The 26,791-nt window shown below is 38.6% G+C and overlaps 1 protein-coding gene and 1 long non-coding RNA gene across 8 annotated transcripts in view; one reads left to right on the top strand and one right to left on the bottom strand.

Annotated features, from left to right (window-relative positions):
* Positions 1-26,791, top strand: part of LOC139821536 (uncharacterized) — a 79,457-nt gene that overhangs the window by 4,175 nt on the left and 48,491 nt on the right. For 3 of the 7 annotated variants that reach the window (XM_071792634.1, XM_071792632.1, XM_071792629.1), the window contains exons 1-2: positions 3,431-4,534; positions 5,662-5,814. In XM_071792634.1, the coding sequence (XP_071648735.1) occupies positions 5,736-5,814 (79 nt within the window). In that variant the 5' untranslated portion in view covers positions 3,431-4,534; positions 5,662-5,735. Of the gene's footprint in view, positions 1-728; positions 1,060-3,430; positions 4,535-5,661; positions 5,815-24,494; positions 25,617-26,791 lie in introns of those variants that run through there. The other 4 variants (XM_071792630.1, XM_071792631.1, XM_071792635.1 and 1 more) reach the window with 4 other exon arrangements.
* LOC139821539 (uncharacterized) overlaps positions 3,024-26,791 on the bottom strand; it is a 37,267-nt gene continuing 13,499 nt past the window's right edge. Inside the window, exons 2-3 of the long non-coding RNA XR_011734282.1 lie at positions 3,246-3,486; positions 3,024-3,159 (exon numbers count right to left, since the gene is read on the bottom strand). This is a non-coding gene — a long non-coding RNA (uncharacterized lncRNA). The remainder of the gene's footprint in view (positions 3,160-3,245; positions 3,487-26,791) is intronic.

Genomic DNA, 26,791 nt, shown 5'->3' with positions numbered 1-26,791 from the left:
AAAGGTCATGACAACACGATCAAGTTAAGTTCTTTTTAGACTATCTGTAATTCGTGACAGAATTTAATTATTTATAATCTCAGGTGCACTGTCTGCAATACGGAAACATTTAAAGGGAATGTACACATGTACCATGGTGCCCTATTTTAATGAAAACAATTGTATATCTCCTAAACTTAATGCCGTACAAAAAAATTATATCAGAATATGCATTTACGCGTTCATGTTAATATGAATATATTCTGATATATATTTTATAATGTGTTCTGATTTGTGTGTGTGTGTGTGTCTAAGCAAACAGCATATAAAATTATAAATAAAATTCCATTTTGAATTACAGATCGCCTGAAGTGGGCTTAAAAACTAAAAGGAATGATGTATGCATTGTGTATAAATGTGTCAACATTTCCATTCGGATCCGCCCGAATCTTTTTTTCCAATCTCGTTTTCGCTTTCTCCCAATCTTCCTGTTGACTTTTTTTTTCTTTCCTCCATCTCTAATACAGCAGGAGGAATATCTCTATCCGAGATCCGAGTCACATCAAGGATCCATGACATATAGATGCTGCGCGCAGCAGCAACAACTGAGGTCGACTCCTCTCGGCGAAGGTTTTCACCCCACTTTCGGGCCAGATACAATCCCCACCTGGGCTCTCGTTGCGCACCCACCCCACCTCCGGGTTCTCCAACAACACCTGTCGTTACGACGGCGAACGACTGGCTTTCCGCCAGTCTGACGTATATACGGTTGTCGCAGGTTCTCCCGAGATTCTTGTCGCGTGCAGCGGACTCCTGTCGTCCGCCCGTCGTTCTCTTTTCTCCAGCGTAATAGCGATTTACGATTTACTTGTCGCGCTACGCACCGACCGCGCGCGCGCGCGACCGAGGTTGTCGCACTTGTCGCCCGCGAGCGCTCGTCTTGTTCCCGCGTTTAGTTGTCTCGTTTTCGTTTGTCGTCGCGTGTCGGAAAACTGTGCTCACGACCAGAAGTCAATTGCGTAATCGCACGGGATCTTCAACTCGGGGGATGCCCGGCAGTGATAGCGAGGAGAGATAATGGTTCGTTGTGTGTGGAAGAATTCGGGGATAACTTAGAGATTCGCGATGAAATTCTCCTCCCAAATCAATGCTGATTTCGACGTGGCTCTTGAATTTCGAGGAGGATTTACGAGATTCGAGATCGATCGACTGGCGTGTTTAATGTAGAAATTCGATTGTCAGACGTGATAATTAAGTCGAAAGATTGTTGGTGATCATTGCGTGATCTTTCTTGACGGATTTCTTTTGTTATATCTTACTGCCAGTTGTTAACGATAAATCAAATTCATATCTAGGCAATTTTATTTACGTAGCATTCAATAAACTCTATAATCTTCCGTTAAAATGGTTTCATTACTTGCACAACGTTTTGTGCACTGCGAAGGATCTAATTGTCCTCAAGAATTTTAATCCTTGCTTTTGAACATTTTGATAAGTTTAATTACTAACAATTATATATATTAATAGCTATTTTAATTATTAATCATATTAAGAGCAATTCTGTTGCAAGTTATATTATGTATTATTAATAATTGTCGCGGAAGATTTAGAAAGCATTCGATTCTCGCAGATCGGAAATTAGCCGATTCACGTCGCATCGCGGGAAGATGCGCATTGTATTCTTCGCGGAATCACGTGGCGCATGCATTGCCGTGCCACTTCAGGACCAGTCATACCTGTAATTCCACACGTCCACCACGTGGTCGATCGCAATCTCGTAAACACACTTACCGCATCGGCGATCTAGGAGGGTATCATCTCTGAGCGATCGATCGGTTTCCGAAAGTCGCGTTTAAAGGTCTCATTCCGAGACCGAAACCAGTATATAGCCAATGTAGCCTCAGCGAATTTAATCCACGGCCATAAATATGCGCGAATACGGTCCTCGCGCCGATCGTCGGGATCCATCCGAATAAATCCAGAGATCGTTTTTCGCGCGGACCTACAGTGGCGAAATTTGAATTCATTGAAATTACATATATCGCTCTTCTAATATCTGATGACTCGTTCTTTTATGTATCTATTCTTCTATTTATAGAAGATAAATCGGTCTTTTATATACACGAAAAAAGAAATTCCACATTTATCGAATATAATACATGAATGACATTCCGATCGAAGGATAGGAGTAGAAAATTTTTAAAGAATTTTAGAATGCGATAATAAATCATTGCAATTAGGATCAGTGATGAGTTAGATTTAAATGAAAAATTTGACTCTCGATTATATATATATTCAAAATTATGCACTAGCTATTGATTTATAATATTTTAATATCCTAAGAAAGATAAATCGCATCGATAAATTGTCATAATAGCAAAATACCCGTACGCGTTGAAGCAGGCTGTTTTCTTCCACACATCGTGCAACAAAGGATAATAAGGAAACGATAATCTATTAGCGGAACGATTTGTCATATACGAGGATCGGTGTGTGAAGAATATTAATTACATCGACGATTATTTGCCATTGATTCGACGCGAAAGAAGATGGCCGGCCTACTGCAACGTGGAAAAATTCTGAGAGACAAATATAGAAACATCAGATTAGAATATCAATGAGACACAATATATTTTTCGACTCGCTTCTGAAACGGAAAAGCGATAATCGAGGAAACTTCGTAGATATTCCAACAAATAGCTCTTCGTGAACGAATCTTTTCAAAGAGGTAGCTCTAAGAAAGCAGCTTCTAAAAAATATATCCCCAGAAAAAAGGTTACCCGAAAGAGAAACATCTACCTGAAGCACATTCAAAGGGATATATTTTCAGCTGGATTATTCCGTAAAAGGAAACACATGTCGGAGAAAAATTCTTTCAAAGATTATACTCGTTGAAGAGAAATTTTCTGAGGGATATATTTTTCATGAATGCGTATTCAGCCCTCAATGAAAAATATAATGCTTAGAAAGAAATGCTATTAATGAGAAACATTAAAAGATGTTTGTTCGTGAGAAGATTCGCGACGATTTCGAGGAATTTTTCCGGAGACATTCTAGAACTTCGAAGACACTGTCAAGGAACAGTCGGTGACGCGTTTATATCAAAGAAGAAGACATACTTCCTCTCTCTTTCGTGGGCAACAATCGCTTATCCTCCTTGATTCTTTTGAAGAGACGTTTCTGCAGAAAGAAAGATCATAGAGCATTCAGCTTCCTTCTTCTTTCCTTCTCGAGCCTCGCGATTGATTGTTATTTTCAGAGCCTACCGTTTTCCACTTTCCGGGTTCGGTGAAGATCGATATCTCTTCGTCATAGCAGGTAGACAAGAATGGTACTTGAGGTGGTGCGCGTGCAAGCGCCGCGGGGCGTCGCGACGCTGGGTCGGCGAATTAAGCTCCGCAACTTCGGTTTTACGTAATGTCAATCTGCCGCTATTGCTGCTGCTGCTACCGACACCGTCGGGTGGGACTCGTCAAGGTTATGGGCCGCGGAAAACGCGCTGCAGACCTGTAACAAGACGCCGCCGCCAAAGCCGCCCGTTGATTCTACTAATCTAGTGAGAAGCAAAGCGTTCCACCAGTCAAGCTGAACGAGCGGAAGCTTTTGAAGGGGACAAAGCAGGTGGAGAGACCGCGGTAATCCGGTAAATCGATTTAACGGGATTTCACGGATCGAGGAAAAGGTGTAGAAATAGAAGAAGAAAAAGGAAGAAAACTTGAAAGATCAAAGAAATTGTGGAAAATTTGACGAGAAACTGAGAAACAGACATAAAGACGAGGGAAACTTGAAAAGTTGAGCGAAAGATTAAACAATTTGAAGATTATAACGGAGACCTGCGTAAGAAAAAAAAAATTGTGTAATACTCGTCATACAAAGTGAAGTTAAAAAAGTTAAAGAAAGATTTCAAAACTAGCTAAAGTGAAGAAGTTAACGTTCGGTGAAAAGGTATATGCTGATCAGTTTAAGTGAATCGCATTAGTTAAACTTGTACAAAAGCGACACAGGTAGCTAGTTTTAGAAGAAGAGGCTACAAAGGCTAAAGGAAAGTTCCAGGAGAAGCAGAACAAATATCAGACAGTTACCTTAGGAAGCTCTGAGAGGTAGGACGGAAACTTAAGGAAACGTCCGCGGAAGCCTGAGGAGGAAAGCCAAGAAAGATACCATCGGGCGTTCTCAAAGAAAACACCATCGGCTTCAAGGCGACACTTGAGCCTTACTCGTGAAGGACGTTGCAAGTGTCTTTTCCTGTCGAGATATCATCAGACACGTCTCACATCGTCTTCCTGGATCAGCGATCGCGTCTGAACGGCCTTCGCAGAAACGTTACGGGAATTCGCGAGAACGCGCGTTACTGAAGTTTCGGACGGCCGCGCGCGTGACGTATGCACGTTCTCGTTCGCGTGTTTGTTGGTGTTGTTGTTAATGAAAGTGTCCGGCCCGTTCACGCAGACTCGCCGCGGCTCTCGGCCCGCGCGGACGCGCATTACCGATTCTCGCGCATCGAGTGTCCTCCCGAGCTTGAAGTAGGCACTTTCGGATTCTTAGATCGTCGCAGGTTGGTTATTGATCATGTCGAACGACCCCGGACTTTTCGATTAGACGAGTTTTATTCCCGCGCCTTGGTCAATTTGGATTAAATTTCGATTCTGTCAAACAGAAATTAAATACCCTGAATACGACTTCTTAATTTGATTTAACGGGATAACTATGAAATGCTCTTCTGAATGAAAATATCGGAAGAAATCATCATTTCTTACAAATTTTAACATTACAGTGAATTTCCTGTAATTTAATTGTGGTACGATCGATGATGAGTAGATCTAAATGAAATAACGAAAGTGCAGAATAAAATTTTCTCGTCTAAGGCTTTATTTTTGAAAAAATATCGATTTTGTAAATTGAGAAGGTAAAAATATCTTTGTATCCTTTTAAATGCACATTTTAATATACTGCGAAATGTAAAAAGATGCAAAAAGTCATTTCTACTAACTTAATTTTCGAAATCTGAGATAAATTCCAGTATAAATACGATATATAAGATCGTTAAAGAATATCTAAAAAATATACAAATATTATTAAACCTTGAAATAAAAAATTTCCGCGGACGTTTCCTTAAGTTATCTTAAAAACAAAAGCGCGAGGAAAAATTTTATTTTATATTTTCGACTTATTTTTGCGTGCGACGTCCCAATCGCAACGTCAATTACGTAACTCTCTATTATATAATTTATCCATGCAGACGAACTTATTTACATTATACATTGAAGTTAAGGAGTTTGTTATTGAGAGAAATTAAGATGATAGAATTAAATACAAAATAGGAAAAAGATTTTCCGCAATCATGCCTCTTTATATACGTCTCGAATGTGTCTCTAATGTCCATTTCTGTCAATGTAGATTAACTTTAATCTCGGGTTAACTTACTTTTGATCTTTTTCCAGTTTTAAGAATTAGAAGAAGATAAAAAGTAAGTCAAACCGAGATTAAAGTTAAACCGCATTGGTAGAAATGGATAAAACTGAATTATATTAAAACGGGGAACCACCGGCGTTTTTTAATAATTCGAGAGATATCGAATATTGTTATTCGGAAAGTTACAATAACATTATTAATGCATTCTGAGGAAGATCGGTGATACTCAAGTCTTATGTGTTTAACATATGACTTATTGTCTGCCAACAGATTGGAAGAAGACATCGAATGTCCGGCCTTGTGACGCTCCGTAGGACTCGAGACTTTTGGACGCGGACAGGACAATGAGCGTCAGAATCGTTGTGAGCGTCACCGAGCTCACGAACATGGACGCCAAGGATCGTTACGTCGTCGAGGGCATCGGTGAGTCTCCTATTTAAATTTTCCATCGAACAATATCGTTTCGCATTAAAATTAAGGAAAAAAATTAAGAGCAGGAAAAGAGAGAAAATTATAATGGAACAGTGTCGAGAACCGCGTTTTGAAGAAACCACGTCGAACTCTGTTCATCGCAATGACTCCTACTTTCCTAACGTTTCCGAGTCTCGTTATGGTATCCGTGTCATTTTTCTATTTTGATCTGCTGTCTAGATATTTTATCACGCAAGCAAGTTATTGTTTAATCAACTGAATAACCGATACTCATTCTATATTTTTGAGTGAGACACACCGTACGATGGTCTAAAATCTGAAAAAAAAAAACCTAGCTAAAAACTAAATATTTAATTCTAATTTATATTTTTTTATTCTAGTTTTTGAACAGAATTTTCGCACTTCGAACAATAAAACAGTGTGCGACGGACGCGTCGCAAATGTCTGCGACCTGTTTTTACTGAATGAATTCTATACACATTGAAAACTGGTGCTCTCCGCTGAGACCTAATAGGAATATCTAATTTTCTTTTTATTCTTCACACATCGTAAATTATGATATAAAACAAGAAAGAATGCGTCACGCCGCGTCACGCATTTTATATCGACAATCTAATTTATGTAAAGTCACGAAACTTGTACTGCATAAAGAACATAATTATAAATTACAAGAAAAAAAATTTGCATTTTTTACGATGTTATATCTCGTAGATCAAAATATCGTCATGCGAAAGAATTAAAAATCTGTATTATATTAATATAGAGTCAGCAAATGCGATATCACACTTATAAAACACGCGCGTTAAATTGTTCAACCTTAAGCAGATATTTGCTAAATTATCAATAAATATTAAAATAATCAAACAGAGTAACTTACATCTCGTAATGGATATTTGTATTTGCATATCTTATAACTTGAAAATAAAAATTTGAAAGATTAATGTCTGGCGAGCTTTTTCAGATCTTAGACCACTGTACGTCGATGATTCGCACGTTCGATCCCCCCCTCCCCCTCCCTTGCTCATCGAGATTTGTTCGGATAAGAGGCGATTGTTACGTAAACAATGTTATGCGCCGCAAAAGCTACGCAGCACAAATAGTGAATATAAGGATAAATCGGGTTTATAATATAACGACCGTTCTCATTCTGACGTTCAGGTAGAGAGTGTGACTCGCGCAATTTTCTTTTGCTCGCGATAGCAAAAATCAATATGTATTGAAAAATATATATTATATTATATTTTTTAAATATATATCTTACGTACACATATATGTATAATATTTAAATATCAATCCTATTAATTAAAAATACTGGTCTGGTCGCAATCTCAAAATTGGCTCCCTCCGGAGGAAACAAAAAACTGCCAATTTTTTAGCTTTTGCAGCTTATTGCGCGAAATAGATAAGCGAAGTCACGAAACTCTTTGTGCAGGTTCCTGGAAAAACGCGCATTGTTTTTCAAAGTTACGAGAGACCGCACAAGAGAGTCTCGCCTCTGAATGCTCGATCGCGCTCGCCAAAAGCGACATGTGTCGCGTTACGCTAATAATACGCTCGCTAAGTATCATTGGTCGGCTCGCTCGCGCGTTTGCACGCAAATTACGCGAATTTGCGCGCGATTCACGACCGCTAACATCGCCGTCAAATAAACATCCGCACGTCATTTACGGGACTCATTCGCGCGCTGCAGATGAGGCCTGCAAATGGACCGCGCGCACGAGATCTGACTCCCGCCCGTCATGTGACTCGCTTGAGATCTATTTTCGATACTCCGGACTTTTGTCCGAGACTTCTGATTAGCAATCGAAAAGAACGGCGTCTCTGCTTGCTTTGCATATTTTTGAATCAATCGTTTTGGCAGCAACGTTCGCGGCGTTCCGAAAAAAGAATTAGTAATTTTCCAAAAATTCCTTCTACTTTTAAGAGCGGCGCCCGTTCTCCGGGAACATTTTATTCTGTTTTAAATTCCGTATTAAAACAGAAAGTACCATTTTCATCGGAAACATCAAGACCAATGAATAAGTAATACCTGATAAATTTTAATAAGCGTAACATTATCTTCTAAGTCTAAGTCATAAATAATTAATAATTTCTTCCAAGTTCTCTCTATATATCCCGAGGCGCGTTTTGTCCGATCTAGATATCGGGTATATTATTCGATCTGCTGAGTAGATAGTATTGCTCGGCGTGATTAATAGATTTTATCTGCGTAAAAAAACCGGTATAATTACGCCAACGTTACTTTATATAATCTACTACCGACTATTTGCGACCGTCCGCGCATCGAGAATTTGCAATAATTTCCGCGCGCGCGAATTTATTGCCCGTTACAATATCCCACGTCACACGATTCCGTACTTGGAAGCTATTAAAAGATCCGTGACTATTAAAATAGAAATTTAATTAAAATTCAAATTTTATGAATAAAAATTTCTGGAGGTGTGTTTGTCATTTTAGCGGGCTCGGAATCGTGCGTTTCGAAAGAATTTAATTTGCGTTGAAATTTCACAAAAAAATTTTTATTGCTTCTCATCTTCGGGAGTTTAGAATCGTACGTCTCGTAATTACGAGCTTGTGTCTCTGTTGTCGTAAACTGCCCGCAAGAATACTCGTACTTCGTTTTCTGACGAAAGTGTGGCTTACACACACAAAACTTCGTTATGTGATTGATTCAATTAACATTCGAGCGTCACATTTACCGACGAAAGATGAAATCTCTATACGGTGGATCGTGTTCGCGTGACGTGGCGTCTTCACGTGACATGGCAAAACGTAAAATTTCGTAATCTAATCTAACGCAGTTGGACTGTAAGGAACAAAAGAGAAGACGTGAGGAAAAGGGGAGGTAGTGATAAGCGAACAATTACATTATCGGTGCGTGATAATAGACAGAGGCCAATTAGCTTTATGACGTTCGTTTATTCCAACTGCGCTTTCGCTGTCACGCATTCCTTATCGCAAATCTTCGCTAGGATGCAAAAATAACTCATCCTTGACATTGAAACACGTTAAGACATCCCGCAAATTTGTTCGTACAAGAAGCTGTTTCGAATTCGAAGTGTGACTTACGAAGAAACAAAGCATAGCAGAAGTTTCCAACGTGACAAATTCTGAAGATATATTTTCAATTTTCAAGACTCCAAAAATCACAAAGCTCAGAAATTTCAAGGATTTCTTTATTCAAATATCTATTTACAACTTTGAAGCTTGATATGTAAAAATCGACTCGAATCAACTTCGGATGATAAAAAGAAATATTATGTTTTATAAACTTTTTGTACTTGTTGTACGAAGAAACTTTAATAATGATTAAATTATTATATTCGTAGGAAATTATTATTAAATTATCATATTATTATATTCGTAGAATCGTAGGAAAATATTATTTAAACGTAATATTCTTAATTCCCAGTTTCATGACTTGACGTTTCTTGGTGATTACATTGAATCGATTCTGCCCCAAGGTGTAAGAACGGGCAAACTTTTTATGTCTCGGATTTAAAGACGCACGAGTTTCGGGTACCTATATTTGAATCCGTCATTTGTGCCCGGAGAATTCGGTAATCGGAAGCGGAACGCCTTCGTCGTCGCGGCTAATGAAACTCGCCGCGGTTCTTGGCGGCAACCGCGGCTCCAAGTTCAAGGTCGTTATGCTCCGCGGCACGTTCCGCGACTTCCAGCGGATGGTATCGGTGCCGTTTCCTACCTCGAGCCTCGGCCGTTACCTACCTGGCGGAGGAGGTAACAGCATCGCCACGTGCCGAGGCGTCACGTGCGCGTCCTCGTGGCGCGGTAAATAAATCAAATCCCGTGCGTTTCTCATTCACTTCAGACGCGCAAACACGTCCCAGTCTCGTTAAGCATGCGAATTCCTAATTGAATCTGAAAACTGCACATTGCTGAGATTCTCTCGCGATCTTCGCGGATAAAAAAAAAATTATCGTTGCCAGATTCTCATCTTTCGATGATAGGAAATTACGCGATATTACGAAGAAGCTGCGGAGAGGAATTGTCATTACGTCACAATGCGGTGTTAAGAAATCAAATCCGGTTACTTTTCGTTTTTGCCGCAGCTACTTGAAGTTATCTCCTCGCACATGAGAATATTTCTATTTCATTTCCGGTCGCAAATAGATTCTTGGTACGTTCGATATTTCTAAGCGCTATAAAAATTGCTGTTTGGCGGACAAAAGGAAATAAGTAAACGCTGTTTTATCTTATCACGAAATGTTAAAAAGACGCACGATACTTACGTAACGTGAACTTGTTTCTTTTTTTCTTTTTGCAAAGTAAATTATCATACGATATGAATGCCGGCAGCTCTGCAGACGTTATAAAAATTGAAGTATTGCTAATTCTTTTACCCAAACGCACAAGGAGTACCAGTTATAGATTTTTTCGAGGTTTTTTCGAAATATGCAAATTGAATTTCTTCATCCTGCCCACAATCAATAATGGTGTTCCATTGAACAAGAATTCCCGGAGCATTTCGTATTCTCACACACAACTTGTTATCCTAAGAATTCATTTAAGTGCGGTAAATAGATAAAGAAAAGGTATGTTTATTCTCGATAAACGTAAGTATTGATCATCCTGTTCTCCGAACTTTTTAACACAAAAGAAATTACGATGCGCATATCTCACAAGCAGATCTGCTCCGAAGCGCTGTCGGGAGATTAATTAATGGCCAGGTTGTCGGACACACACCGGTTAGTGGACAATGTTGTAGTGAACGATCTTCTTAAGATGCGGCAGCAGGAAGTCACTGGAATAATGGTTATAATGGAAATGATAACAACTGACTCACTCGTTTATGCTTAACAATGCCCGTAGTCGTCGGCGATTACGCAAGGCGGACCTTTAGCATTTCGCTCATTAACGGAAATATGATTCGCCGAATAATTCGCCGTGACGTCACGTCGCGATCATGAGTCTCGAGAGCAACGAACCGCTCCATCTACGCGTCATCTCTAGTCTCAAAGTCCAGAGACCCGGTGATCCCGGAGATGTGACTTCGAGACTTATCCTTTGGAGTTTTGTTCAGGATGCTTTAAGGATGTTTTTTTTTTACCGCTCCTATCTGGACTTTGAACGTTGTAATCTGCGAAATTATCCGAACGATGATTCTCGAAAATTACATGTGGCCTATTTGGCATTTAGACGTCAATGCTAAAAGTACCGATGTCCTGGTATTTATATAAAATTAATCATGTGAAATAATGTAACAATGAATCATTATAATACAATGTGCTAAGTAGTACATCAATTAAAATGATAATTATCAACTGACGTAATATTAAAGGAATAACTTGATATTGGAATTCTCTCACGAAGGTGGATTTGTACGTGCGCGCGTGCACCGAACACAAAATAAGAAATTCTTTATCATCTATTAATTTAACTGTGCCTTTAATTTATACTTTTGTTACATTTACTATTTTGATAAGTTGAAGCAATATAATAATATTATAATGAAATTATAGTTAAATATATCTATATAGGATGTTTTATAACCAACAATTTAATACCTTAAAATAATTAATAATTCTGGAGATTGATAGTTTTGATGACTTTATTGATAACTTTAAGGAAAATATGAATAATTGATTAGTTACTCTTCCCAAAAGAACACAACAAAAATATCTGATGTTAAATCTGAATTTTAAGACTAAAATATATTTTACTGATATAAAAGTTTAATTTATTATTATTATTTATATTCAACTTTTATGTTCCAAGAGGAATAAAATCACATGAATTTGGCAGAAGATCCGACCCAATCGACTTGCAAAATAGCTCGTAATGGACCAAGAGACATTTCGAAATCATTTGAAAGCGCTTAGAAATTTAATACTCAGAAAGAAAAGAAGTAGATGTAATATGTATTATTCCATGGCAACACACACTTTGGACCGATATAATACCTGTGTATCGCTATTATTCCAAGTAGAACATAAAACTCATATTATAGTGACATCATGTAATGACGTTGTCATGACTTTATTCATCACTTAAAAGCTACCTGTCCAGACATGAATAAAATCATGATAACGTCATCACGATGTCATTATAATTTTACGTTCTACCTGGGTTCGCCGCAAACAAAAGAGTTTTTTTAGCCGTATTCTAACCGGGGATAGAAAATAAATTTCTTTCAGCAAATTCAACAACAAACAAAATAATTTTATTATGTTTGCCCATAAATGTTCATTCAAGTTTGCTAGCTCTTAGTTTGGGTTTATCTGTAAATATATATTTTGCACACATCATTGCACACACTCGGCATTTGTTGCGGCGTACTGCTGTGTCGTACACCACAGTCACCTTGCTGCCATTCATGTGGCGAAACTCGAGCCGGCACACAGCGGCGTTCCATTTGTCATTATTTGTTATTAAGTTATTATCGAAACGCAATCACGGTAGATATCGCGAAGGAAAACGTGATCATTTTCTAGGTTTAACTACTACTATCAGCCCGCGTTTTTAATTAACTCTTATGATCAACGATTTGTATCGAGTGTACGGCTACGTATATTGAAACAATATTTCGCGATTTATTCATTTGTTTCACGGAATAAGCGAAGAGAAAAGTGGGAATTATGAATTATTCATTATTTCATTATTATATATATTCAATTATTTTATTACAATATATTTAGAGCACTAATTGTTTCTTTAATACTTAGATTGTAATTAATTCAGTTCACGTTTAAACTTTTAGCGACTTTGAAGTGCAATTCGCTCATTACTTTTTAACTGAATAATTCAAATAATAGAAAGCCATGGTATATCAATGTTGATTAATAAATGTGTATTTTATAGGATTGGTATGTTCGAAATATACTGCAATGCGTATACTAAATTTCAATTGTATACATTTTTTAGTCTGTCGGGCGTCTTGAGATTAGCCGTTAATATAATTTTATTAAATTAAATTTTATTGCACAAAATGTCAAAATAAATTCGATTTCTATTCCTACATTTTTCGATTATTAACGTCGTGGATCTGAAACGGACCGATTTCAAGTCGAGCGACATTGCGATGTTAATTAGTAAATACAATCGCAGGCATTCCCGTATGTTTTAATATATGGTAATCGAGTAATAGATACTTGAGCATTTTACATTAATTTACTGAAACTCGTATATAAAATTGATCATATACAGGTTACATGCGTGCAGTATGGTAAAATTGTTTTGACATCCTGCATCTACATATTATGCGGTCAGTTAATTATCCTCCCAACTCGGGCAGATTTTGTCTCGTGCGTGCGCAGAAATTTCCATAAAAATCATCGTGTTCCGGTGCACGGGAGCGCGCCGTGATGCGATCCGAGGCCGATTACGTCTTCGTTGTATTACGTATCATCTCGGAGGAAAGCCGTCCTGTTATGTGTTAGGTAATCGATTGGCCGCCATCGCGAATCCTCCGCATCCATATTCATGGCCGCCACGTCGCTTTATCGCGGGCACGAGAAAACGACGACCTGCTCTGGGAAAAATTTGGGAACCCACGATTATAGTAATCAAATTATTTCGATATCGTAATCCTATAATTTTACATATTTGGACTAGAAATAACACCGCGTAACTAAAAATCGTAATTAGCTATTCTATCTATTTCAAAGATTTTTAGTTTATACTAGTTAATTCTCTCAATTAGTTCTGTCGATATTCAGTTAAGTACGCAAAGATAATTTTCACTTAAAGGGCACTAAAATGTTAAAGTGGGTCCAAATTGGTAAAAATTTTTCCCAGAGTGTAAAATAACAAAATTACACCAAGTGTTCCGAAAAATGTGCAGACTGATAAAAGTTGTTCCCTGATAAAGACCCCCAGAATTCTGATAAATCGTCTGTTTGAGAATGTATCTTGAATATTTAAGTCATGTTCACAGAATCTTTTAAAATAAAAATTCCAAACAAATCTCTAAATAGAACCGATATAAAAAATAATCTAAAATGCGTATAATTTTACTGAGATTTTCGTTTGTAAATCGCGAATAACGCGAGTAAAGGAGAAAAATGATAAAAAAGCTTTTATATAAATCTCTATAAAATCGCTTTAGTCCAGAGGAATCTTCTCAAAACAAAATTGACATTAAGTAAACGTTTAAGTTTAATCTCATTTGTATTGCTAATTCTGTCATTTGGATATCTCCGGCCAGGCAAACCCTTTCGCGGCGAACCCTTCCAGCGCGCTCTCGAGACGTCAAGAGTGCGCTCTCGAGACATCAACGTCGGTCGCGGGGTATACGCTTTATGAGCGGATTAACGCGCCCACACAAGGATGCGAGTGCAATTATTGCGCGGAAGGTCGTCTGCAAAGTGTAGCCTGGTCGTCGGTTCAGGAAAACGTTGACGGCCATCCGCGCGCGTATACGTATGACGATAAATGCGAGTCACGTCATGTATCGAATACTCTATTCGGCATGCATCCGTATTCGAATGGAGTCATTAGTTGCCTCTCAAGGCGCCTATTAATTCGCGAATGTAGCCGTCTCGCGGTTTTTGATAGGGCTCCATTCGACAGTCCGATCACGAAGCCCGATCAAATCGAATGCATGAGCCTTCCATCTCTCTTTCTCACTCTCCTCGCACATTATTTAATATCTTATTCTTATGCAAAATTTCACGTTAAGCGAAATAAACTCGTAGGTTCGCGGAAGTAATTTACGTAAAGAATATTTATACGAGAATTAAGTATAATCGATTTTGTTTAATATCACAGGTTTTTTTCATTAGATACTTTACACATATTAGGGGTATTTAAATAAGTTAAAGTTCAACGGTTTGACAGGTTATGTCGGGTTAAAGTCGAGTAAAAAGTTAATTAATTAACTTTGGGCGCGCTACTCTTTAAGGTTATGCAAAATACATAAGTGACTCATTAACCTATCACATTAATCTTTGGGTTAAAAGTTTAAAAATTAACTTTTTACTCGACTTTAACCCGACATAACCTGTCAAACCGTTAAACTCTAACTTATTTGAATACCCCTATTATATATCATTAAATTATATATATATTGGATATTTGCGCTGTCAGGGGATGCATAAAAGTTGTTTCCAAAGCCCAAGATTCTCGGAAACAGTCTCAAGAATTCGATAAGATAAAAATTTAATAATCCAAAACGACTTTACGATTCAGCGAGAGAATAGACGATTGTAAAACCCTAAGATCTCAGAATCAAGGATCTTGGAATCAAAGGCTTTAAAACGAGCGGACATTTTATTACTTTTCCTGAACCCGAAGGACACTGGAATTCAAGGATCCGAGATAACAAACGTTTTAAAATTCAATAACAATATTTTTGTTCTCCCTATAATGATCCGTGATTTCTCCGGTGACTTTCTCTGGAGACTGTCTTCTTTTCTTTCTTTCTATTGGATTTAGTCCTCGCGACGCCTAATCAGGAAACCGGCTCTAATAATCGGAACAACCATCACCCTGAATATGTAACGTCGTCAGATATTTTCCCGCGGTTACAAAACTAACCGGTTTATACAATTATGTGTTTTCTTTTTTATTTTTCCTTTTTGTCGATATATGCCCGAGTATATTGAGTCCGACGGGAAAATGCGATCTCGCGACGCGATTCGCGACGATTAGAGAGAAACGTAACGAGCTTCCGATCGCGTTCTGATTCTCGTTAATCCCCCAGCGCAACGGAACTAGTCCAAGCGGTCGCGCGGTATCGTCCGACACCGCGGGCGGGACTGGTTTATCGTGAATGGAAACTAAGTCTGGTTTGCGCGGTCCGTGCGCACGGCAAAAAAGAAAAGTGGGCCCGGAGGACCTTCGACCGGCCAAAAAGTCTTCCGCCTCGGTTCAGAACGGGTTTCTCATTGAGGATTAAGTGAAAAAGATCCTTGAACAATGGCGCGTATCGGCCACGCCGATCGGCTTCCTTCAGGGCTACCAATTGGAGCGTTGCGTTACTTCGACGACGATTCACAGCGATTCGGCTCGCGACTTAACTCTTTCACGCGGAAAAGCGAAACCACCTCTCTAACTATTCAACGATTTAGATTTCTCGGCTACCTGATCACTTAATTGAGTGACTCCGTAACTGACAGCGTCGGTCCAAATCGCGAGAAACACAAGAACAGACTCTTCATAATAATCGAAAATGTATTTTATGTATATTAGATATTAGAAAAATTAAATTAATAAACGATCAGGACTGAAATTGAAACATTCGGGAAAACGAAGGATTGGAATGCTTCGAGGAGTATTTTTAGTTCTCCGCGATTTGTTCATTTACGTATAATACGTTTGTTTGCATATTTACATATTCGATATGAATCTCGCGAAGGAAAAAACCGATTATCGAGTTAGATGCAAATCGGCACACGCATCAGGAACGCGTAATCACGGCACGCAATTAAGCGCGCGATGCCCGTATCCTTTTCGTCGAGCGCGTTTCCAGACCACGGGACTTCGGTAATCGCCGTTTTACCTTGACGCGGCTAAAAGCGAGACGGGACGACGACGGGACACGACGATGACGGTACTGCATTGAATGCAAGCTGAAAACGATTATCCCCGTGGCATGTCTTAAGCGGATCGCCATCCCGATCCGATCGCTTATTATTGTTCTCACCCGCGCATTTTTTATTGTAAATTATGCGCGACGCGAAACACAAAGGCCGAGTCCTCGCGCGGAAACAAAGCGATCCGCTGCCGCCGGTTAATATCGGGCTATTATCGGGCGAGGTATTAATCTCGCGACTCGTGTGCTTACGTGACGCGCCGAAACGCGACGGAAATAAATTAACGAGCGCGCGGAAGGACGGTGTGTTGTCGCGTTTTTTCCAGGGACCCACGAGTTGATCTAGAATTTAAATTTCAACGTAAGGTTTGATTCGATTAGATTAATTAAATAAAAGTGGATTCTTAACAACAACATCTGCATCGTAAAAATACAGCGAGATACGTTTTTTATTACACACCTGCGCTTCGTGTATTTCAAGGAAGATAATTTATTTCGGCGCGAATATTTATTTTCAGAGTTCTGTGCGAAAGAAATATTGCGATCATTAAATGAGAAAGCCAGTTAGTCATTGTTTGCAGAAAAGAAAAACATTTAGTTGATTTAGAGCCATTTAATTTAGATTGATTAATCCAAAACGTACTAAAATGTTGTCCACGCGTATTTTTGGAACAGAAAATAATTTAGGCATGAAATATCTTTTTTTTCAGAGAAATATGTAAAGTAAAACGTTGTGTGAAAAATCGAGAGAAATTGGAATCACTTAACGTTTCCGAAAGCGTATTCAATTAAGATCCAGAATTAATTAATATAATTTGATTAATTAAAGTTGATTAAGATTATATTTTAATCCACAGTCTCGTGTTGTAAAAACGCAGTGTGAGATGTATATTATAAACATTATATCTGCCTCTTTCTGAGAAATACATATTTATTATTATTTACTATTATTTTTATTTTCTCGTACGCGCGTTCTTTTTGCCTTGAAATGATCTGTTTTAAAAGAACCGTGTTAAAAGAACAGATAAATACACGTTTAAAACGTAATAAGATAGTTCGCAAAATTGAATTTCCAAATGTAATTTCCTGTAATTTTTCTTATCGTTATTACTCGTCGTTGTCCTCGGGAGACATAATAAGACGTCTCATAACTATACGTTCATATTCGAATCACTCTTGAACTGCGCGTCTCCTCCGAAAATACCTCTTCGGCATCTGTTCAAACAAGATACTCGTACATCAAAAGCAAAAGAATGTCATTCGGGATTTCTGATAACGCTGTTCGATGTCATATCTTTCTAATGATATCTCATTGATCTCTGTCCACTGGCGCACCGGCAATGATATGTTTATTATTATTATTAAAGACATTTTAAATATTTCGATATCTAAAGTTGTTAAGATCCGATAGAAATTACACGTACTAACAGACGAGAAGAAAAAAAGCCGTTACGTTTTACTGTTAATTAAATTAAATTTATAAGGCAGAAGTCGTAATAAACGCATAATGTATACAACGAAGTCAACATTACGTCCATAAAAAGTACGTAATTTTGTTACACGATAATTAAATAAATATAATCGTAATAAAATTACGTACTTGATATATGTACGTATATTAACGATGTATGTGTATAAATCTAATTGAAATTAATAATTGCAATTCCTTACATATATAAAATATAGCAATAAAATTTGGAAAATACGTATATCGAAACAAAAACTCCTAAAATGTAACATATTTGTGTAACTTGACTGACTGAACATGTGAAGAATATGCCAAATGGTCAGAAAAATAATGCGGTGCTCCTGGGACACATTGTATGCTCTCCAACGTGGACAGGAAAGAGAAATCAAAAGTGTAAGAGAGAGGTGGAAGATTGAGTAAATAAATGTCGATGGTTTCGTTCATTTCAAGATAGGGAGAGAAAGAGAAGAAGAGAGACGGAGTGAGAAAGAGAGAGGCATTCGTATTCATCAAGTGCACGCGTCAATCACGTGTCGAGTATCCCTAATACATGTTGTGATAGTGACGAAACCGTGGCTCGTTTAGCGACACGTTTCGCTTTTCTCGTTCCGCTTTTCTCGCTGTTGATTCCATCAAGAAAGCGGTGCAAGGTAATTAATCGGGAATTTAATTAAACTCGTTCTGTGTGGGCTCCATCTTTTCTTCTCTAACTTTATATCTATTCTGGGTATCTGGCTTTTATCTCCGTTCTTATTTACGATCGAGGAACGAAAGTTTAGGACCTGTAGGTAATACTGGAAATAGCCAGATTCGGCCCTGAGCAGATGAATAATAGTCTTAAAAAAAGAACTCGTATATCAAAGACACGCCGAATGCAAAAGAATCGACTCCCTCGTAGGCATCGGCAATTTTGACATTAAGATGAGTTTCAGTAAGGGATATAAAAACCGGTTGATCGATGTTTTTGTCAAATTTCTCGCTCATTAAAAACCGGCTAATCATCCTTGGTAGACGCAGTGTCTACCACACTTGTCCCATTAAGCTTTCATCTCTTTCCACGATTTATTTGATTAGGTATAAAATCTGGTGAAAGAAATAACTTTACGATATTTCACGCGGGTTTTTTTTTCGTCAAAAAGACCTGTGCAGTTTTAACATCAAATTACTCGACTCGAGACTCGACTAGATTATCTCCCGATTCGTTCCTCCCGTTCTCTCTTTCTCTCTCTTTTTTACGAGGTAATTTACAAGATTATATTCGACGCTTCTCTCTCTCTTATCGGAATCTTGATCGCGATGAGCAATTATGGTTGAAACGCTCGCGTGTTAACGATATAACGGAGGTTTTTAATCTTTTATTTTATGAAGTAAAAGTTACGACTCAGTTGAACAATAGCATACCTTCTAGATGTTTTATCTACTGATAACAGTTCGATAAATGATATGTAATGGTTGCGGACAAGTTGCGGACAAGTACACACAACAACGTTACTGCGCCTTTAGCGCGATAAGCTACTTCAAATTGTCTGCTTTTATTTGCTCGCCTTCGGAAACGGGGCTTTAAGATGCCATAATCGCACATCTCCTCGCAAATTACACCAGAGGGATATCGGTTTAAAAATAGTGATATGTATGTACGCGAGACAAATAAATCATTCATGCACCATATTCTTGATGTCGTATCACCAAGATCTGTATATCTACATGTTAACTCGATCGAATCTTCACGTCTTACGCTGAAAGTAAAAGTGAAGTTAAAAACTCGCGTCGAAGGAAATACTCGGAAGAAAAATAGCCGCAACTTAAAATTCATTGATGCTTTCAGGGAAAACTCAGTTTTGTAACAAACTTTTGAAAGGGTCCTCTATTAAACCAAAGGGTGTATTGAACGTCATTTTGAAATAAAATTATAACTGCTAAATTGAACGTCCGACGCCCATGAGCCATCGGCATTTACAGTTTTTGATCCTTGATCGCGTTTGCTTCGGCCTTGATTCTATATTAGTCTTTGGCTAATTATCGCGTGCTGTTAACGACCGATTAATCGATTGGAAAATATAATACTTCACTTAATAATACGATTTGAAAATAATATATATTTTCTTTAATAATTATTTTTCAAGTCTTCCGCTTGAGCAATGAAAATCTATAATCTTGACTGTGTTACGGAAACAATTGCACAATAAATCGATTTGGAGTGGAATTTTTCGATCAAGTGTCTTTTTCCGGTAAAGTTGTTTGTTTGTTTTGTACTGTCTTGTCGTGTACCTCTGCATCGTTCGGTGTTTGTTCGATTTTTAGTCTAACTCGCACGATACCTTATCTCTCGTTAGCTTTGCTGGCGCGTTATCACTCGCTCATACTGATTGGCAGCGGTATACCTATGAATTATGTTTGACTTACGTCTTGTTTTATTGCCGCATCCTGCGGTTCCGAGAAATTGCGGAGGTAGCGACCAAATGAGCCGAGAGAAGTCACCGCAATTAATTTATTGTCAATTAAATGTGTCATCTCTGCGACAGACGCAGACGTCTTAATTAATATCTTTCCTAATTAAAAGTCATTGTTCTCAATTAAATAAGTAAGAAGCTCCAATCGGCAAATGACTTTCTTGAACTTGCACCTTATTTTAATTTATTTCATTTATGCGCGAGAGAAACCTATAATTTTAATTTTTCACGAAATTTTAACTACTTTATTCTATGAAAATTTTAAATTTTTTCTATAGTATTCTAAATTCTATATTATCGAATACCAGGAACTATATACAAGGCGAAGGGGGTCTAAAGGTCCAGATAGAAAATATCTCAAAGTATTTAAAATTCTACAGAACGACATATTGATAGCTTCTGAACGAAAAGTTATCACTTCATTCAAACGAAAGCAAAAACTACATAAAAATATAAGGGAAGATTAATCTCGTACTCCTAACGCGCACGCTGGGGTCAGCAGTGACCCGTATCACTGAATTAAAATCGCAGTGTCATTGACAGCCGGAAACGAGCTATCAATGATATCGCTCGAAAGCCAGAAATCTTCTCGTTTGAAGAAATCAGATGGTCGAGAACGTTCTGTGCGTGAGAGTTCCGAGAAGACCGGGGAAGAGGTCGCGACGACGAGGCCTTCCCGAGGTCGCCATTATCGCAAGTACAAATATGGTTTACGTCGTCACCGAGGAGCGCCTCGGGATACATAATGCAGGAAACATGCGAATGTGGCATTCTACATTTTAACGGCTAGACAGTTACTTGCACGCGCGCGCCCGTATCACGTCACGTGCGAGCACTGATAAGACTGCTTAATGACATCGGTCGAGCTTGTAAGATAGTACCCGAGACCTAGAAGTAGAATACGCTTGAAACCTTGAACGTTCGCGGATACTCGATAATATAGAAAATGAAAAATTTCCGGTTATTTTAAAATGGCGACAATATAATTCGAGCCATGATGTAGGAATTCTGGGATCGCCGAAAATCATATGATATTTTCGGACGTTTGAAAATGACAAATGTACTTTGAACCATGATGTAAAAAAAGCAGGGATTAATATTTTGTTAACGATGCTCGGCCAGTTGATATGATGTAAAGATATTTCGATTTTAATCCACACATCGCGAGTTATAATTTATGATCAGCTTAAAAATCATGCGAAAAAAGATCCTTGATTATGACTTTGAAATAACTTTTACGGAATTATTACGTAAAATGACGACGTGTAAATGAACGTGTAAACAACTGATTTTTAAAACATTTTGCGTCGAATTTATTTGAAATGTTCGCTTCACAATCAAGTTGCAATCGTAGGAAAAACAGAGATATGATGTTTTGTTGATTTGCTTCCGTCGACAAAGAGACATCCACTTAAGGCGAACTGAAAAACAAAGTTGCGTTATCAATTTACTTATCAAGCTTTATTCGCATTGAAATTTTCTAATCTTTATCGTCGATTATTTGTTTAAGTTCATAAAATAATACATTAAGGTGTCTACACTGTTAAATTTTTAGTGTCAAATTATACTCAATTTGAGGCATTTTCATTAACTAGACCAATAAAGTTAAAATAATATTTTTTTGTATTAAAATAATAAGTTTCGACACACATGGTAGTTAAAAATAACAAAATGTTATTTAACTCAAGGTATTGGTTTAAAATTCATTCTTTAATATTTAATAATTTAATCAGACTGTTTCATCAGACTTTTTCATTGCCGCAGACATAATACATTCTGAATTAGTATAATGTGACAATTAATATACTGCATTCCGAAACGAAATGATTCTAAAATGATAAAAATTATGTGCTGAACAAAGAAATCTTACTCGCTATTTAATTCTGATTAATTCTTGATGGACTTGCAACTTAATATCTTTGATAAATTATCACGTTTAATGTTAACAAACAACCGAGAAATAAAGAAGTTTTATCGAGAACAATCGATTAATCGGCGAAAATAGTGAGAAACTAAATCAAAAAGTGCGTCTGCAGAATCTGACGACTTGTTTCGACATTGATTCATAATTATGTATAAGGAAAACGAAGAATGGGAGTGGAACTTGCGCAAAAATCTCGTGACACACCGCGGTACACAAATGAGATTTTGATCGCGGCAAGGGCATGAATTTGGACAAAGCGGTGTCCTTCGCCGACGCCCCAACGTCCTCATAGTTCGAAATCGATTGTCTCTCGCGATGGGAAACGAATCGCTTATTATTCCGATCGACCGTGATGACGAGCGCGTGTCGACTTTTCTTCCTGTTTCCGTTCATCACGCTTCGGTTACGAACGTTGCGTGCTCGCCGCTGAAACGGAACCGATATGTCACCGCGATGCGATATTAGCGTCCGGCCGAATAATTGATTGTCGATCGATGTACGGGCGGGATTTAACGATAACGCGAAGAATGTGGTCGATTGTTATCTCAAGCTATATCGCGTAATTTCTAGACATCGTCCGATCTTTTCCAAGAATGAAAAGTTCTTAGTCACTCTAAGAAATACTTTAAGACACCCGCACAGAAACGTCATCTTCTAAAGTCCACTTTAGAAGATTTATAACACGTCAGATTTTAAGATAGAAATATGTTTTTAATTTGAGACACCGTAAATTTTGTAGATTATGGGCAAAAATAAGCTTTAGATAATAATTATTGATTTATAATTATTAGCTTTATTTATTTCTTTTAATTTTTTATTAAACATTCTTATTGATAATTTTACATTCTTAAATTATTCATTTATTTCTTTTTTTTAGTTCTAAAATAAAGATAAATTTTAATTTAAAAAGTCCCTATAGATATTATACGAAATTGTCGGATTTTTTCTCGAAAATTTGTCTTGAATGTTTTGATATATCATAAAAGATATTTCAGGAGTTTTTTAAAATGTCCAATTTATTTTTAAACATTTTAAAAATCTTTACTCTTGAAAAGTTTTGGAAAGCTCGCATAAAATTTCCAAACACTCGAGAAAAAGTTTCTGTCCCAAGTGTCTTCGAACATTTTTAACCGTCCTTAGTGTGTCAGTCAATTAATCGATAATTCAGAAATGCGGAGAATTAATTGAAATGACGCGTGCAAAAAATTATTATCGGAAGCAACGCAAATAACAATTATCTGAAGTCCTTCGCGGGTGGTAGAATGGTGCGTTGTTTTCAAGCCTTTTATCGCGGATTACATTAATCACGCTAAAGATAAAGTTTTGGTAAACAATCGCGTCTCTTTAGCGTATCCCGATCATTCGAGATTTCCCGATATATATTTTCGTCTATATAAGGCCATCCAGAAATTTTCCACCCAATTTCGTCAATTTTTAACGGAAAGATGAGGGGAGCGCGATGAGGGGAACCCTCCCCCCCAATGTATACGCAAATATATGATAATTTTGAGTAAATTAAAGTAATGTTTACACGTGTAACCTGAAAACCCTAACAAGTTAAACTTCAAACTGTACTTGTTTAAGTTTTTATTTACGTATTTATTTAATTAAAGTTTTTTTTTAATTTCCAAAGTTCCCCCCAGAAGTTATAGCTAACGGCGGCGCGCCAGTGGTTCGAAATTGCGCTCTATTTTGCTGTCGCTATTTTCAGTGATCGTGATCGTCATCGTATCCTCCGGTACGATGTTGAAACAGCTGACGTCTTTCTCAGCTTTGACCTTCAGTATTCCAAAAATTGGTCTGATAAGAGCTTGAGATATTTACCAGTCAACTCTGTTATTTTCCGCGTCTTGCAACGCGAATTATCGCCGTCGCTCAAGATATCCGAAATACCTACCGCAATTAGAACGGTAGAGTGTAAAGTGTACGCGTATACGCGCGAATTGGCTTTAGCTTTAATTCGATCAACCTTTCTCCCCGGGGTCCCACACCGATCAACGGAGCATCAATCCGCGTTATAACACGGTCATTAACTCCTCGTTTAGATTTCCCATCGGCAGATCTTTTCTCACTTCGCTCCACTCGGTCACTCGTGCTCGTCGAAGGTGAAAAGTCTATCTGTTCCCCTTCCCCTCCCCTCCTCCGGCCAACTTGGCCTTTCTCTTTCCTTCTTTCTCTCCTTCTCTCTTTCTCTCTCTCTCGCTCTCTCTCTCCCCGTCGCTCTCTTTGGCAATCAGCTCGCTCCGTTACTTCGGGGCGCGTATCGCGCGAAGACGACTCGCTCGTGGGATCGGCTCGGCTTGGCACGGTCGCTTAGCCGGAACGCGTTAGTGCGCCTCGAACGGCTCGAACGATTTCTACCGGAGCGTGTCCTCTCCGCCGCCGCGCGCGTTCGCCGTGCGTGTGAGCATCTGTCCCGTCTTCCGCGTGTCACGGAAGTTCGGTCGTCGCCATCTTGGTGCACCGGAACGTGCGTGCGCGCCCGCGCGAGCGTACGAGCGAGCGAGCGAGCGGAATTGCACCGAGAGGAACGTATAAACGTTCCGTCGATCTCCTGCAGATCTTACCGCTCCGCGCGTCACGCAGGTTCGAAGCTTGCAACTGCGTCTGTGTGCCGCGACAATATCCTCGATCGCCGGCGGAATTGCCTTGGGAGACTCTCGTGTTTCTCGCTCCCTCACGGCGCAGGGTCGCGTCTCGACGAAGGACGCGCCGGGGGTGGTTCCTCCATCGTGAAAGACGTGCCGTCGACAGTTTAGCGAAATCTATTTGCGAGATCTATTCTTCGAGTGTCAGTTCGAATTCTTTGACTCCAATTGCCACTTCCCGGACCATTCTTTTTCCGGATTATCCCTGACATCCTTAAAGATCTTATATTTCTACTGTGAATTCTTTTTGAGTGCGCGCGCATCCTCATCTTACACACTGTCCAATATTTAGGAATCCTCCAATTTTTATTGAAAAAAATCTCAAAATTTTGCTAAAATTCTTACGAGTTTTTACAATCCTTCGACTTCAAGTTTCTCGCGCGATCGCCGAGTTGCCGAACCTTCTAAAAATGTTTTTCAATTGTACTTGAAATTTCTAATCCCTGAAATCTTGGGCTTCTGTTATTGTCACCTTTTTTTTTTCATTGAATTCTGAAAACCCGAAGATTCTTCCATCATCCCCCTTCCTCGTTCCCTCAAAATAAACTCTCAAATACTATATATAATTGACACCGAGAATTACTGGAAACCTGCGTCAATAGTTTCGCTTCGTTCAATCGTACTCGTCGAGTGTCCGGGAACGCGGACGGCCGGAAGAATGATCGATTGACCGATCAATCCGGAGTTTCCGAGATCCTGACAGTATTCCAACATCTGTGAGGAATTGGAGGATTACCATTCGGCATCGTTACCGGTCATATCTCGCAGTGGACCATGTTGGAATTCTCCGTGCACCATGCCGAAGTCGGTGCGTATAACACGCGGCGCGACACGACCCGCGACCCGCGATCCGCGACGCGTGCGCGGAATATAACGGCAGAAAAGCACTTTCTCGGACGCGCGCTTTTGCAATCGTTTGCATTTCTTTCGTACCTACGTTTATTCCCCTTTGTCTTGCTACGTCATTATACAGGGTGTCCCGAGAGTCGCGCCGAATTCCTTAAATTGTCCTCTCTGTGCCTTTCAGGCTTTAATCCAAAATCATGTAGGTAAACTAACAACAACATGAGATTACAAACGTATAAATATAAACGTTGAAAAACAGATTAATCAATATAACAGATACAACGTGCTTGTATGTACATCCTTGTCCATTCGTCATTTTATTTTTAACGCGGCGCGGCGGTCGCTATTGTAAACGACCGTGAATAAAAGAAGAGATTGACTTGCGGAGAAAGCCCAACGGCGCAACGGGCAAATCGCTGTTCCGGCATTCGGCTGTTGGGTTTGAAAACGTCAGCTAATAATCAGGCTAATTACAGAGCGCGGAATTCTGCGAATGCAACGATGCGTTGCGCGCCCTTTCGGATATGCCGTGCTTGCACAATACCGGCAATGAATGCACGTGCGTGCGTTGCCAATGGGGGGATTCTCAATTGAATGATCGCGATGTTATCTCGTTAACTGTAATTGACTTCATTACTCGTCGCCTTCGATATAGTCTGCCTACGATTTTCTAGAATGTTCCTCCGCCGGCTTATAAAGCTGTTGCGTTACCGGAGGGTCAATCCTCGATTGAACTTTCTTGGAGATACTCTCCGAGATTAATATCTGCAAAAGAATCCTGAATAGACAGTTTCTTCCATGTATATACATATACGATGTGATTAATATTAGATGAGAGTTATATATAGTCATGAAATATTAATTGTATTATTTAAAATATATATGTACACTTTCATGAGGAAAGTTTTGAAACTGAGGCATGCTTGAAGAAAACAAATTAAAAATATTATTTCAATTTTCAAAATATATATATATCGAAATGAACTCATTTCTTCCCCCAAGAGTTTCAAGTATTTGTTTTTTTTTTCTTTATTTTTTTACTTACAAAACTTTTTGCATAAAAATTTGCATCTAGTTGAGAATCAAATTTATGTCTGGTTTTCTTCTTTTTGATCTGATTGTGAAACAAAACATTTT

This window comes from Temnothorax longispinosus, chromosome 11 (genome assembly GCF_030848805.1).
Source record: "Temnothorax longispinosus isolate EJ_2023e chromosome 11, Tlon_JGU_v1, whole genome shotgun sequence".
In the NCBI taxonomy this organism is placed as follows: Eukaryota; Metazoa; Arthropoda; class Insecta; order Hymenoptera; family Formicidae; genus Temnothorax; species Temnothorax longispinosus.
Note: the sequence above shows the minus strand (reverse complement) of the source record. Positions and strands in the feature narration are given on the sequence as shown.